Below are 14,135 nucleotides of genomic sequence, written 5' to 3'. Positions count from 1 at the left end.
CATTTGCTCAGGTTGGGTCGGATCTCACGAGGCTGAAACGATCAAATCCACTTGGGAAGTCGAACAGATTTATAATGTGAAATTAACCACTAGCACATCCCAAAAGAAGCGATTTAATGGGCTCAGATTATTGCACATTTCCTAGAGCCAACACCAAGTCAGTGTCACGTTATATTTATTTATTTTCATTAAATTCATTTTATTTCATCATCATTATTGGACCTGTAGATTGGCCCATATGCCCCGCCCCCACAGCTCAGCCTCTCACACATGGACAGGCCACAAATAACCGGCATTGCTGGAGGTTTTCGTTTTAAAAATTCTCATAAACACGAATTCTGTGTTTCTCTGGGCCCCTCCTGCTCCCTATACAGAACTGACAGTTTTCTACATTATCTTTCCCCCTCTCTCTATCCCCCAGCCACTTACTGAACCTCAAATATCCCTCCTGCTGACAATGGGCCCAGAAATCACAGAGTTAAATTCCTAAACTTCATCAACTTCCCGTAAGTATCTGTATGTAATGTAGTGTTTGATAGGGAAAACATTATATCTAAATATGTGTATGCGTGTATATTATACGGAATATGGTATGTAGAATATTACAGAGAAAATATATTTCTAGATCTACCCACACCCCTTAGTTTGCTGTGTAATTGTTTCCATTTGTTTTTCATTTGTGTGTATGTATATATATATATATATATATATATATATATATATATATATATATATATATATATTGTATTATTATTATTATTGTTGTTTTTATTATTCTTATTCTTATTCTCATTCTTCTCCTTCTTCTTCTTCATCTTCTTCTTCTTATTATTACTATTCTTATTGTTATTGTTATTCTTGTTGTTATTCTTGTTATTATTATTCTAATTATTGTTGTTGTTGGTAATAATACTATGCACAATTCATATAATACAAATTATTTGAACGAATTGAATATAATAATAATAATAATAATAATAATAATAATAATAATAATAATAATAATAATAATAATAATAATAATAATATAACAATAATACTACAAAAAAAAAAAAAAATATATATATATATATATATATATATATATATATATATATATATATATATACACACAAATGAAAAAACAAATGGATACAATTACAGAAAAAACTCATTATCTCTGATTGGATCTATGTCTAAGTAAAAGAAAAAAAATGTAGAAATGTTTATTTATATATGCAAATAACAATTCCCATTTTGTCAATCTATCTATATTATATAAATATATATATATAATTTATAACATATATTAAAGGACGACTTCTGCACAAATTACAACAAAGGGGCAAATAGCTCTGGCGCAATAAACAATTCAAACATCAATACAGTGAAGAATATATATATATATATCCTAAATATCCTTATTAACCTTTAGCCCTGCGCTAACTGTAAATTGAAACTACATTGACTTCATGTTGATCGCACAAGACATCGTTAGACAAAACCTTCCCTTAATAATGGTAAAGATCTCAGGGCAGTGCAAGACTCAGTACAACTTGTTACTAGCGCTACTCCCTTAAGCTTTGGGCTGTATAATTGGGGATATTGGGAGTTGCAGTTCAATAACTGCTTGAGGTCCCTTCTGGCCTTCATTTCGTTTCCCCAGGGCACACAGGGAGCAGCTGTATATTATTGGGCCCCGTGGCCAGGGCATCAGGGCTATTTTGATGCATTTGCGGTGGATTTGCGTCACAGAGCGACTTGCATCTGCAGCAGATAAAGTTGCATTAAATAGCGAGAGAGGGAAGCGCTCTGGGCACTTTTTTTTTCCTTCTCCGGAAGAAATAATCATTTCTCTCTGTTCCTAAAATACTAAGACAGTTTCTATTTTTGGTGCAGAGATGAAGCAGGAAAAGCCGGCGATTTCCTAGAGGTTGGAGGGGATGACAAACAGGACGCGGCGATCCGCGGGGCATTGTTCTACCGGCTCATCAGCTGCACAACTGCCAGTCACTGGCTGCAACTGCCACATTACAGACCCCTCTCTCTGCCAGTGCCTTCCTACTGCAATCACAGTCCCACAGGGAATCTGCTATCTGCCCCACTTACAGGCCCTGCTAACTGCCACCCAGGGTCGCATAATTCAGTGCAACTAAATCTTCATGCTGACTTCTGGCGCAAATAATGCAATGTACTTATCCTGCAGCCAAAAGCTTTGCACTTTGCGCCTCCCTCACTGCAGGTAGGGGACTATAGCACTGGACTGGCAAGATTGGTACCAGCAGGAATAATAATAAAAAAAACCTTGTGTGCCTGTTATTTTACGAACACATCATTGCACTGATTTTTGCGCTTTGCGTGCTGTTAGCGAAGCCCGGGCTGGGGAGAAATTTAGATACAAACACAGTACAACTCAGATATTGTCAGTACACTGTATATACACTGGACATGTCCAAGCTAAGGTCCTTCAGCTGTTGTTGAACTGAAACCCTCAGAAGCTGAAAGGCAAAGACTCACCAGCCAGTTCTGGACCTGTGGGGACAGGTTTTTATGGGTTTTTTACATTTAAAGGGGTTGTTCACATTTAACTTTTAGTATGATGTAGAGAATGATATTCTGAGAAAATTTGCAGTTGGTTTTGATTATTTATTATTTGTCGTTTTTGAGTTATTTAGTCCAAATGACCCTAGCAACCATGGATAGATTTAAATAAGAGACTGGATTATGAATAAGAGAGGCCTGAGTAGAAAGATGAGTAGAAAAAAGTAGCAATAACAATAAATGTGTAGCCTGTACCTTTTTTCTTTTTTTTACATGGGGTCAGTGACCCCCATTTGAAAGCTGGAAAAAGTCCGATGTAGAAGGCAAATAATTGAGAAACAATACAAAATAAATAATAAAAACTAATTGAAAATTGGCCATTCTATAACATACCAAAACAGTAAAGTGCCAGTCCAGGCCTGCTGGGAGTTGTAGCAGCACAACAGTTGGGGGGGGGGAGAAACACCTGTCAGTCCAGCTCATGCAGGGTTAATGAGGGACATGTGGCTGGTATATATATATATATATATATATATATATATATATATATATATATAATACAGAGGGTCCACAGGCTGGTGTGTATATATATATATATATATAGATATATATATATATAGATATATAGATAGATATATAGATATATATATAGATATATATATATATAGATATATATATATATATAGATATATATATAATCACGAAGAAAAAACCGCACTCACAGGTCTTGTCAATGGTGAAAAAAGAAAAAAGTTTTATTTCAACGTTTCGGCGCAATGACTTGCAATGACTTACAGAGGATACACAGGCTGCTGGCAGCTTCCACACTGCTGTCAATCAAAGCTCCCAGGGTGTAAAGGGGGTCTAGCAGAAAATGGCAATGTGATTGGCTGCGTGGTCTGTATATCAAATATGTAGCACAGGGAAGGATGGGAGTGGCCTTAGAGTAAAGGGGCGGGCAAAAGTGCATAGACCGGGCTTGCAGCCAATCAGAGAGGAGTTCGGTGAATTCTTGTACAGAGCGGAGTTGCAAACTCTCAGGCAAAGTTGTGCAGCCCGGGGAAGTGTATGTTCTGCTCTCTGGGACCAGCCGGGATTTCTCTGAGTCAGGGGCCCAACTAGTGGGAGTGTCAACCTTCACTTCAGCACCACTGGGTCTCCCACATCCACTGGGTCCCATATCGACCCTCCAGTGTCCGGGAGCCGCCGGGGTGTCAGTGGCTTCAGCTCCGGTCCCAGCGAGTTACAGATCAGGCGGGAGGAGCGACCCTGTATGAGCAGCGGCCCAGGCGCTACAGGAGCAGATCTTTGTTGCGCTGTTTTGTCCCCGGGGGTCGGGGGCAGAGATGTTCTCCACTGGACTGACCCAGTTCTACGCCTCTCCCCACCTCAACCTGTGGCCCTCCTCGTACTGCGGAGCCGCGAGTGGGGCTGTGGGATTCTCAGCGCTGGACAAGAAACCCTCCTTCTGTATCGCTGATATTTTACACTCCGGCGACCCCGAGAGCCCTCCCTGCTCCTCAGCCCTGACTGCGGCTTCAGTGGGGATCCTCCACCCGACCCAATACCAGTCTGCCTCCCCGCTCCGACCCACCCCGGTCACCCCCGACTCCAGCTTCCACCACCGCTTGTCCCCTCTGACAGCCTACCAACCGCACCGGGCGGTGAGTCTCTGTAGCAACCACTCCAGCAGAGCGAGAATGCACGGGAGCAGCCAGCCTGCGCCTTCCAGCAAAGACCTCAAGTTCGGCATCGACAGGATCTTATCTGCTGAGTTTGACCCCAAAGTGAAAGAAGGGAACACGCTGAGAGGTAAATCCCACCACCAGACTGTCACTGCTCCTATCTCTTACTAACCCCAATAACTGGCCGACCCCTGGCTGCCACTTACACCGGCCCAGGCCCAGTCCTAATGGCAGCACATGGGGTGTACCATCCATTCCAATGGGGGGCACCGTGGAGACATTTGCCCATTTGTTCTCCAGGCTTCACACTGACAGCCCCTTCCATACACTTCGCTGGTCTGACAGTTGCACAGTGGAGATCGCATCTGCCATAAAAATACCCTTTCTCTCACTGAAAAGGCCCTTCACCCAAACACTGCTTGTGCCCTATAGTCATGAAACAGACAGAGGAAAACCGACTTCTGCTACATTGTTTCTACCAGAAAATAAAAACAGACTAAACAGATGCAGCTGGCAGTTGCAATCCAATTCGTAAATTCCTTTATCTCCATGTGTATTGGAAATGCGTTTTCTTTGGCAATTTGGGGTACATTTTATATGGTCCACAGGCTTAAATGGACTTTATTAAACATTCTAAAAGAAGTGGAGTGGCCTGTATAATGGAGAGAGAGTAGAGGGATAATTAATGTTACTTTGTTAAACAAAGTGATACAATATTCATGCAGGGTGAACGGATAGTTCAGGTGCCTTCCTGCTAAGAGTTCGCTGTGCCTGACACGTGATATGAATATAATAAAGACTGCCTGGGTCGGTTTTTATGAATGATAAGGGGTAGTTAGTAACTTACTACAGGTTTATGAATATTCAGAACTCATACAAGTCTCCCTATAGTTATACTATACTCTCAGAGCAAATACTGTCAGTTGCTAATAAGCGGATACTAGCGTTTTGGGCCGTTAGTATGGGGTGATTATACCAAGGCGGGGTCGGCGACCCCCACTCGCTGCGTTGCTGTGTGTTACTGCACTGCAGTATAATAGAGTTTTCCTGTGTGTGTGTGATTGCAGATCTAACCTCGTTAATCAGTACGGGCCAACAGTCAGGGCTCCCGGGCCACCATATACAGTCGCCAGCTGGCCACTTCTTCGCGCCCCTAGAGCCCCTGGGCGAAGCCTCGTCCCTCCTGGGCCAGTTAAGGAGCTCAGCGCAGCAGCAGCAGTTTCAGGACACTTTTCCAGGTACAATTGGACCTATTTAGTATTTAGTAATAATGAGGAGGTGCATAGAAATATTATAGTCTGCCTTCTTCTATTCATGGCATTATTTTTATCAGTCTCACAGCCTGAACCCCCTTATTTATCCCTGTACCCATCAATTATTAAAGGGGTGGTTCAATTTTAAATCACCTTTTAGTATGATGTGGAGAGGGATATTCTGAGACCATTTGCAGTTGCTTTTCATTTTGTATTATTTGTGGTTTTTCAGCAGTGGTGTAAATAGATGATAATGGACCCACATATTTATTTTATTATCAGATTATCTTTTTTTTACCGATTTATATTAAAATTGCTCATTAATTAGGGCCTGATGGGGCCGGTATATCTCCAGGGTCTGCTTCCTCTGTAGTTAGGGCCCTGTATTTGACTCTTTTTTTAGCTTTTTATTCAGCAGCTCTCCAGTTTGCAATTTCAGCAACCTGGTTGCTAGGGTTAGATTTCCCATAGCAACCATGCAGTGATTTAAATACGAAACTGGGATGTGAGTAGGACAGGGTCTGAACAGAAAGATGAGTAATAAAAAGTAGAAGTATTGTTCAATAACAATGTGTAAAAAAAGCATTTCATTTTTTTGGGATGGAATGGCCTATTTTGAAAGCTGGTTTGATGAAAATAGCAAATAAAAAAAAATAACTATAAAAAACAAATAATAACCCTGGGAGAAATATATTTTTTTGTGTGTGTGTTTTTTGTTGTTGTTAGATTTATAGTGAATGATAGATCTTACTCCTTAGAGAAGTATATGAAGATACAATGATTGTAATTTTTGGAGAAAAAAAAAACAATAAATAAAGAGAAAAGAACAAAAAACAAAACAAAAAACGAATGACCCTGAGAGATATAGAAAATATAAAAGAGATATAAGAGATCTCCTCTATATAATAGATATAAGCTATCTCTAATTTTTGTGGGGTTTTTTTTGTTATATTTATAGTTATAGAAGTATGTGAAGATACAATGAATGTATTTTTTGGAAAATCCCCCCCCCACAATAAATAAAGAGAAAAAAACAAAAAAACAAAACAAATGACCCCGGGAGATATAAAAACATGTGTTCTTTGTTGTTCGATTTATAGTAAATGCTAGATCTTACTCCTTAGAGAAATATATGAAGATGCAATGAATGTATTTGTTGGGAAAAAAAACACAATAAATTAAGAGAAAAAAACAATGATCCTGGGAGATATAAAAATATATTTTTATGTGGTTTTTTTTGTTGTTAGATTTATAGTTAATGCTAGACCTTACTCCTTAGAGAAGTATATGAAGATTCAATGAATGTATTTATTGAAAAAAACCCACAACAAATAAAGAGAAAAAAAACAAAATAAAAAAATGACCCTGGGAGATATACAAATATATTATTTAGTGTTTTTTTGTTGTTGTTAGATTTATAGTTAATGCTAGATCTTACTCCTTAGAGAAGTATATGAAGATACAATGAATGTATTTGTTGGACAAAAAAACCCCACAATTAAAATAGCGAAAAAAAACAAATAATGAAGGCCAATTGAAAAGTTGCTTAGAAATAGCAGTGCTATAATATACCTAAGGTTAACTGAAAGCACCCCTTTAAATTCGTGGACACGTATATATTCACAGATTTATACTGTAGTCATCCAAAAGCTCCCTCTCCCCTTCTGGTTATCTCTGACTGTAGGTGAGGGTAGCAGCAAGGTGTAGATGGGGGCGGGGCTAGCACTTACCTGGGGAGCAGCAGGCACCTGTAGTAGATGGGGGCGGGGCTAGCTTTTATCTGAGGAGCAGCAGCCACCTGCAGAGGGTGGAGTGAGGCTGGCAGACACCTGAGCGTTTAGTAGGCAGCTGTAGGCGTTGGATAGAATCTAGGGGTCAAGGTTGAACATTGCTGGGAGTTTTGGGAACAATATTGACCTTACTTGGGATGTTCATGTCTTTTCCCCTCTGTCCCCCCTAGGACCTTACGCGGTGCTGACCAAGGACACGATGCCTCAGACCTATAAAAGAAAACGCTCCTGGTCGCGGGCGGTTTTTTCTAACCTGCAGAGAAAGGGCCTGGAGAAGCGATTCGAGGTGCAGAAATACGTTACAAAGCCCGACAGAAAGCAGCTGGCAGCCATGCTGGGCCTCACTGATGCACAGGTAGGGGCCACTTGATTTGGCTTCCATTTGGGGTGTGGGGCGCTCCATTCTAATGCCCCCCGTTAATGAAAATGAAAAAACTCTGTTTATTTTGTTTATTAAAAAAAAATACACAAGGTCAACAATATTCTTAAAAATAAATCACAACCCAAAATGTATTTTTTTAAACAAAGAAGGCACCCCAAAATTTGGATTTATCAAAACAGACAAAAAAATCAAAATGATTTATGTTCTAGCTTTATTACATTACGTTTATTGTTTTCGTAATTACGAATATATAAAGCCATTGATCCAAAAAAAAAAGGTATTCTGCCATTATCAAATAATTATAGATTAATGTAAAAAACAAACAAAAACAATGTCTTACAGTTTACAAATAGGATTTTTATATCCAGAAAGGAAGATGATAGGTAGGTTAGGTAGGTATGAACTTTATATCATTATAATACACAAAAGCCATGAATATCTTGTAAATTATATCCTTATAAACGGTGATAAGTGATGTCATCAGTTATAAACAGTGAGTAGTGATGTCATTTTTGTCACATGACTCACTAAAACTTGTGTATTATAATAAATAAAGTACCCCTTGTTGTACAATATGAGGATATTAGAATTAACCTCAGAGTTCCATGAACTGTATAAAACTATGGTCATGGAACTCCTGGTGACTTACAGTATAATATCCTTATATTTTATAATACTTTATTCACTATTTATCCTCCGCAGAGTTTAGAAGCAGTTCTAATATGTTCTTAACTCATGGGTACAACAGCTGCCCTATTGCATTAGTATCCAAATAAAAAAAAATATTTGGGTTACTTTTGAAGCCTCTGATACCGCATTATTTTAAACTGTAAACGAATTTATCAACCAAAAAACGAACTGCGAACAACGCGATCGCAGTAGGCGATTTTACGAAAGTCGCGCAGAAGATCCGAGTTTCTCAAAAGGAACAGAAGGGAAGGAAAATGCTGAGATTTATACTTGGATTACTTTCCTCTACGTCTTCAGTTTTAGTTTTAATTGATGTATATGAATATAGTTTTATATTTTTGCTTTAAATGCCGGGAATGCATTAATGCTGGCAGTTGACAAAATCATTATATTCTTTTTGTTAAACCACAATAGAAAACAAATCCTCTCTGGACGTTTTTTTTGGTGTTTGTTTAAAACTGTCTCGTTATAGTTCCAGGAAATACTATTTTTTTTCAAGTATTTTGTTAAATTGCGAAATGCAGGATCGAGAGGGAAGTGAAAATCTTTTTTTTTATTTTTAAACGGACTGATCCAATGTAAGGAGGGGGGGGCAGCTAATGACATAATAGTGACTCCCCACTCAGCGTGGTTTGGGTTAAGCAAGACTTTTGGGTTTTCTCATTATGAAGCAATCTCAATCCTTAACCCTCATGTTGCACAACGGGGGCTGTGAATAAAGATGAGTCAATATTATTATTAAAACTAAGAAAAAGGAAGTCTGAGTGTGTCGATAGGAGGAGCCGCACTTCTGCTTTGCTGCTTCTTTTTTTCAACCAAAAAGATCATTTTGTGCAGAATCTGCAGACTGGCGACTTCTCTTTAGGGGACTTATTTATTGCATTTTTATTATCATTATTTATTTGAAGAGTGGGCAGTTTATTTGGTTTTTATTTAAAGCCTTCCCACAGGAGTTCACAGCAGATAATTAGCCTGTTCTCTTGGGGACAATAATCACATTAAAAAAAAAAAAAACTATTTTAACAGGCCCTGGAGGAATGAGCTGATGTTTAATCACACATTGTGGTATCAGGATGGGAAATCACTGCAAAAAATAGAGTGGCTGAGGCACAATAGCAGTGACATTATAAGGTCTTTCCACTACCTTGTAACCCCAAATACCACAAAATAATTCTTAAAAAAAAATCACTATTTCATAAACAGGGTGATTAAATACAGGTCCCTTGACTATAATAAATATAATAAATAATATCTATTTGGGAAGCCCTTTGAGCTTACTATCTAATTTAAATATCTGAATACCCACTCCAGAAACAGGGCACTATATATGCATATAGGTATATAGGTCCTTTGATTTAAAAAAAAAAAAAAAAAAAAATATATATATATATATATATATATATATATATATATATATATATATATATATATATATTTGTATAGCAAAAGGTAAAGACTGGCACACTCAGGGTTTGTATATTATGCAAAAAAGGAGTTTATTCTTATGCATAATATACAAACCCTGAGTGTGCCAGTATTTACCTTTTTTTTACATGTTTAACTTGGCACCCAGCTCACATGTATATATATATATCCATATTATGGCTGCTTCTAAGACAAAAACACACTGTTAGTGGGGGTTTTCTTAGAATTATATATATATATATATATATATATATATATATATATATATATATATATATATATATATATATATATATATATATATATATATATATATATATATATATATATATATATATATATATATATATATATAAACAAGGGAAAGTTGTGCTCACCACTAGTTTTTAAAAACATTAGGCGGGGGTGCAATGAGGGTGTGACCACAAAATACATATAGACAAATACAAGATTCCTCTGCACTCAACCCATTATCAATATATTTAAGACAGAGACATTTTGTGCATACTGCTACTGAAAAATGCCTTACCCTTTAAACAAAACAGGGATTGTTTGTCCATATATTGCCAGCTTAAATATATTGCAATATATGGACATATATATATATATCTCTATATATATATATATCTCTATATATCTATATATATATATATATATATATATATCATAAACATTAAACCATGCCCTTTGGAAAGGCAATCTAATCTAAATATTTGAACACCCTTCCCAGAAATGGCAGAACTCTCATTCGGACGATTTATTTCATTGTATTTTTCTTCGTTTTCTAATTGTTGTCTGAATGACTGCCACCTCTAGTGAAGCTGATTTTTTTTTGCAGAGTAGCCAAAGCTAAGGGGGTTGGTGGGCTGCTTTCTCTCATTGGTGTAGGGGATTCAATGGTGATTTAAGTCTGTGCCAGGCATTGCCCAGTCCACAAGAGTTTTATTGTATCTTGTTTTTGAATTAAAGGTACAGTTCCTTCAGCAGAACTGAGGGCACTTATTTTGTACATGTCTAGGGGCACATAGTGGCACATATGATAAATAAGGAGCCCTGGTTTGAAATCAGGAGCCCTGATTATAAATAATGAGCAGTTATACCTCCTAACATATTCAGCAACATAATTCAGAGATTTCACATCAACTACATCACTCCCTCCCCAATGGAGCTTTCAATCTAAGGCCCCAATTGCACACACTATGGTCAATTCTATTAAGATACAGAGGATACCCAGACAGGCAAGAGGAGAACATTCAATCTCCTTGCAGTTAGTGCCCTGGCTGGAGCTGAAAAAATAGGGCTTGTCACTGAAGCAATGTAATGATCCATAGGGGTGCCCAGAGAGCACACAGCTCCTACACGCCAGGTTTTATGCATTCTAATATCCAGAAAATGCAGCCACAAGACCATGTATAGTTGCATCAGATTAAATATAATTTATTTTAACATTTCCATTAGGCCTGGACTGGGAGTCAAAATAGGCCCTGCCATTCCAAGTACACAGAGGCCCAAACAACCCTCTACCAGCCCACTATATGGTAACTTTCTATGGAACCATACTGCAGCCCCTCTGGCATATGCCAGAACCCACAGATTGCCAGTCCGGGCCTGATTTTCCATAGAAGAATTTGTGGCTTGGGAAAGCAAAACTAAAGATAAGTATTATAATAAACATTTGGATAACTGTGATTTTTACTTACCCAGCTGGGAATGGTGCAGCCAACGAAGAATCAAGTTATTATTCAGATTTTTTGCACTTGACTTCTTGTCCTATCACAACTCCCAGCAGCCTCTAGAATTTGTAGTCGAACAGCAGCTGGGGCTGGACAGGTTAGTGTCTAGGCTAAGAGATGTTCCTGGCTAATTCTGGGTTTGCTTCTGGCCCTGCAGGTGAAAGTCTGGTTTCAGAACAGGCGCATGAAGTGGAGACACTCTAAGGAGGCCCAAGCACAGAAGGACAAGGAAAAGGAGGAGGCAGAGAAGCCTGAGGCCCCCTGCTCAGAGGAAATAAATATGGACAGAATCAGCAGCCCCTACAGATCAGAAGGGGAGAGCGAGAGCAGTGACTGTGAGTCCCTGGACATGATGCCCAGTGATAATGAAAGGACTGAAACCCCCAGCGAACCACAGCCCACCAGTGTCATCAAGTCCTCCCCACAGCACTGTGCCCCACTCACAGAAGCACCCACTCCACAGAGCCCCCCATTACAATAATTCTGGCTACCCTGGAGACTGGAAGATGGAAGTGACTCATTAATTTATCTTTGACTTTTGTGGGAGACCCCAGTGGTGGACAAGCTGAGGAGAGTATGGCTGTGCCAAGCTGGTACCACTGCTTTATCCCTTACCTGCCATTAAAGATCTGGTGTTTGGACTTCCAATCGCAGAAGGTGAGAGGGGGACTGAAAGTTGTTTCTTACTGATGGATTATTATCTCTGCATGGGTGGGGCTGTGCCTTACCCTCTTGTCTACATTATAAAGAACTGACTGGCTGAAAATCACCCAAACTGCACCTCATTTACCAAATGTAAGTGACCCTAGGTGTGTGCATAAGAATGAGTGGGGATAAGAGGGTGTCAGCACTCGAGGATCTGAGGAGACTGGGACCATCTGTTTAAAGGGTGTGTAAGTGTTTGCTATTGGTGCTGTCTGCATTCTGATCCCTCCTTGCAGTGTTCTTTTTTTTTGTACTTAAAGGGCAAGTCACACAGAAATTAAAAATATTAATTATTATTATAGTTGCCTTTTCCTTGCCGCAAAACTCCTATTCCATTTTAGAAAAGTTTTCACCCTATATGTGCACAGAAAGCCATGGATGACAAATGTCGCCTACTTATCAGCACTTAAACACTGAAAACCATTGTATTCTAAATGGCTATAACCTGCTGTGCAAAGTGGCCTATTTGCTAAGTTATATAAACTATATTCCATCTTCTGTCAGAAAAACAGTGTTTATATGAATTCAGTCGCACTAAAACACTGCAATGGATTTAAGCATAAATTAAGCCATTTACATTTTTTTTGGTGCTACTGACCCTTTAATAGTGTGGGTTTCAAACTAAAAAAAATTCTAGGCCCAATGAAATCACCCTGACTGTGGGAAAAGGCATTCTTAAGTAGATAGAAGTGGATTATAAATTATAGGAGACAATTGGATCTAATTCTTGTAAACCATAGCAACCAATCAACAGGCAGCATTAACTGATCACCTGTTTGAAAGCAAGAAAAAAAGGAGCCTTTCTTTTGAAGCTGTATTCTGAACCAAAAAAAGGCAAAAAAGTATAATATTTTGCTCAGGAGATGTTGGACTTTGCACTTTGCCCTAAGGCTAAGGCCACACTAGGCGATAGCGCCGCGATTTGACTCGCGGCGACTTTTAAGCCGCAATTGCTGGGGAAACTTTTGCGCTGGCGTCTATGGGGAATCGCGAAAAATCGCCAGCGTAAAAACACACGCGGCGATCTTTTTTCTATTGTCGCTCGTAATCGCCAAGCGAGGCAATTTCGAGCGACAGTAGAGAAAAGATCGCCGTGTGTGTTTTTACGCTGGCGATTTTTCGCGATTTCCCCATAGACGCCAGCGCAAAAGTTTCCCCAGCGATTGCGGCTTAAAAGTCGCGGCGAAAAGTCGCGGCGAGTCAAATCGCGGCGCTATCGCCTAGTGTGGCCTTAGCCTAAAAAGAACCCCCAGCTGGGATCATTAATGTAATTGGGTATATAAGGGGCCCCTAAACTAGGGTGTGTGTCCCCCTGTAATTAGCAGCACCACAGGAACCAAAGTGGATGGGGGAATCCAGACAATTCTCTTTATTCTTCTCCCCCTAATTGATTTCCAGCAGGTGCTCTGTTCTGTGATCTGCTCTCTAAAGGCATCAAAATGTGAAAGTAGTTTGAACATGCAGACTCTTTGCTTTGTGTATCTGTCTCTAGCCATGCACTGAACATACTGTAAATAAAATGTTTATTATGGTTTTACAGCAAGTGGGAGTCAACCCTCATCTGTGCACCCTCCTACTCTTACCAAATCATAGAAATAGGGGCTTCTGTGTGCTCAGGAGAAACAGAGGGAGAAACCAGAGTCTGGCTATAGGGAAAACATAAAAAAATAAACCTTTCTAATGTGCAGGTTATATAGGTATATACAATAAAGTCTCTCCCTCTCCATAATCATGTCCATTACACCAAATAGGGGTTGTTCGGGGACTGGAGTCTACATACCGAGAGAGAGAGAATGAAAAAGTACAAATTATTTTATATAAGTATATACATGTATTTGTTTTTTTAGGGACTATTAAAATGTAAATATCTATAAAGACAATGAAAGTTACCTCCCTACAAATTTAAGATCTGGGTAGCACTCAATTATCTATGTTGATTGTGGGTCCCAAAA

General features: G+C 39.0%; 1 protein-coding gene across 2 annotated transcripts; it reads left to right on the top strand.

The window, feature by feature from the left end:
* The first annotated feature begins 3,535 nt into the window (after window positions 1–3,535).
* On the top strand, window positions 3,536–13,151 carry LOC108717704 (H2.0-like homeobox protein). 2 transcript variants are annotated; one of them, XM_018264972.2, is made up of 4 exons: window positions 3,536–4,332; window positions 5,273–5,443; window positions 7,419–7,603; window positions 11,636–13,151. In XM_018264972.2, the coding sequence occupies exons 1-4, from the start codon at window positions 3,867–3,869 to the stop codon at window positions 11,957–11,959; spliced, it is 1,146 nt and encodes a 381-aa protein (XP_018120461.1). In that variant the 5' UTR covers window positions 3,536–3,866; the 3' UTR covers window positions 11,960–13,151. The 2 variants fall into 2 exon arrangements, with proteins under 2 accessions (XP_018120461.1, XP_018120462.1); XM_018264973.2 differs by lacking the exon at window positions 5,273–5,443 and having other exon boundaries at window positions 3,538–4,332.
* The last annotated feature ends 984 nt before the right edge of the window (window positions 13,152–14,135 follow it).

This window comes from Xenopus laevis, chromosome 5S (genome assembly GCF_017654675.1).
Source record: "Xenopus laevis strain J_2021 chromosome 5S, Xenopus_laevis_v10.1, whole genome shotgun sequence".
NCBI classification, from domain to species: Eukaryota; Metazoa; Chordata; class Amphibia; order Anura; family Pipidae; genus Xenopus; species Xenopus laevis.
The sequence above is the reverse complement of the archived record's forward strand: the minus strand, read 5'-3'. Positions and strand labels throughout refer to the sequence as shown.

Excerpts from the sequence above, each read along its gene's own strand:
- LOC108717704 (XM_018264972.2), top strand. The coding sequence starts at position 3,867 with ATGTTCTCCACTGGACTGACCCAGTTCTACGCCTCTCCCCACCTCAAC. Across the intron at positions 5,444-7,418 it reads GTTTCAGGACACTTTTCCAG|GACCTTACGCGGTGCTGACC; the intron begins GTACAATTGGAC and ends TGTCCCCCCTAG. Across the intron at positions 7,604-11,635 it reads TGGGCCTCACTGATGCACAG|GTGAAAGTCTGGTTTCAGAA; the intron begins GTAGGGGCCACT and ends CTGGCCCTGCAG.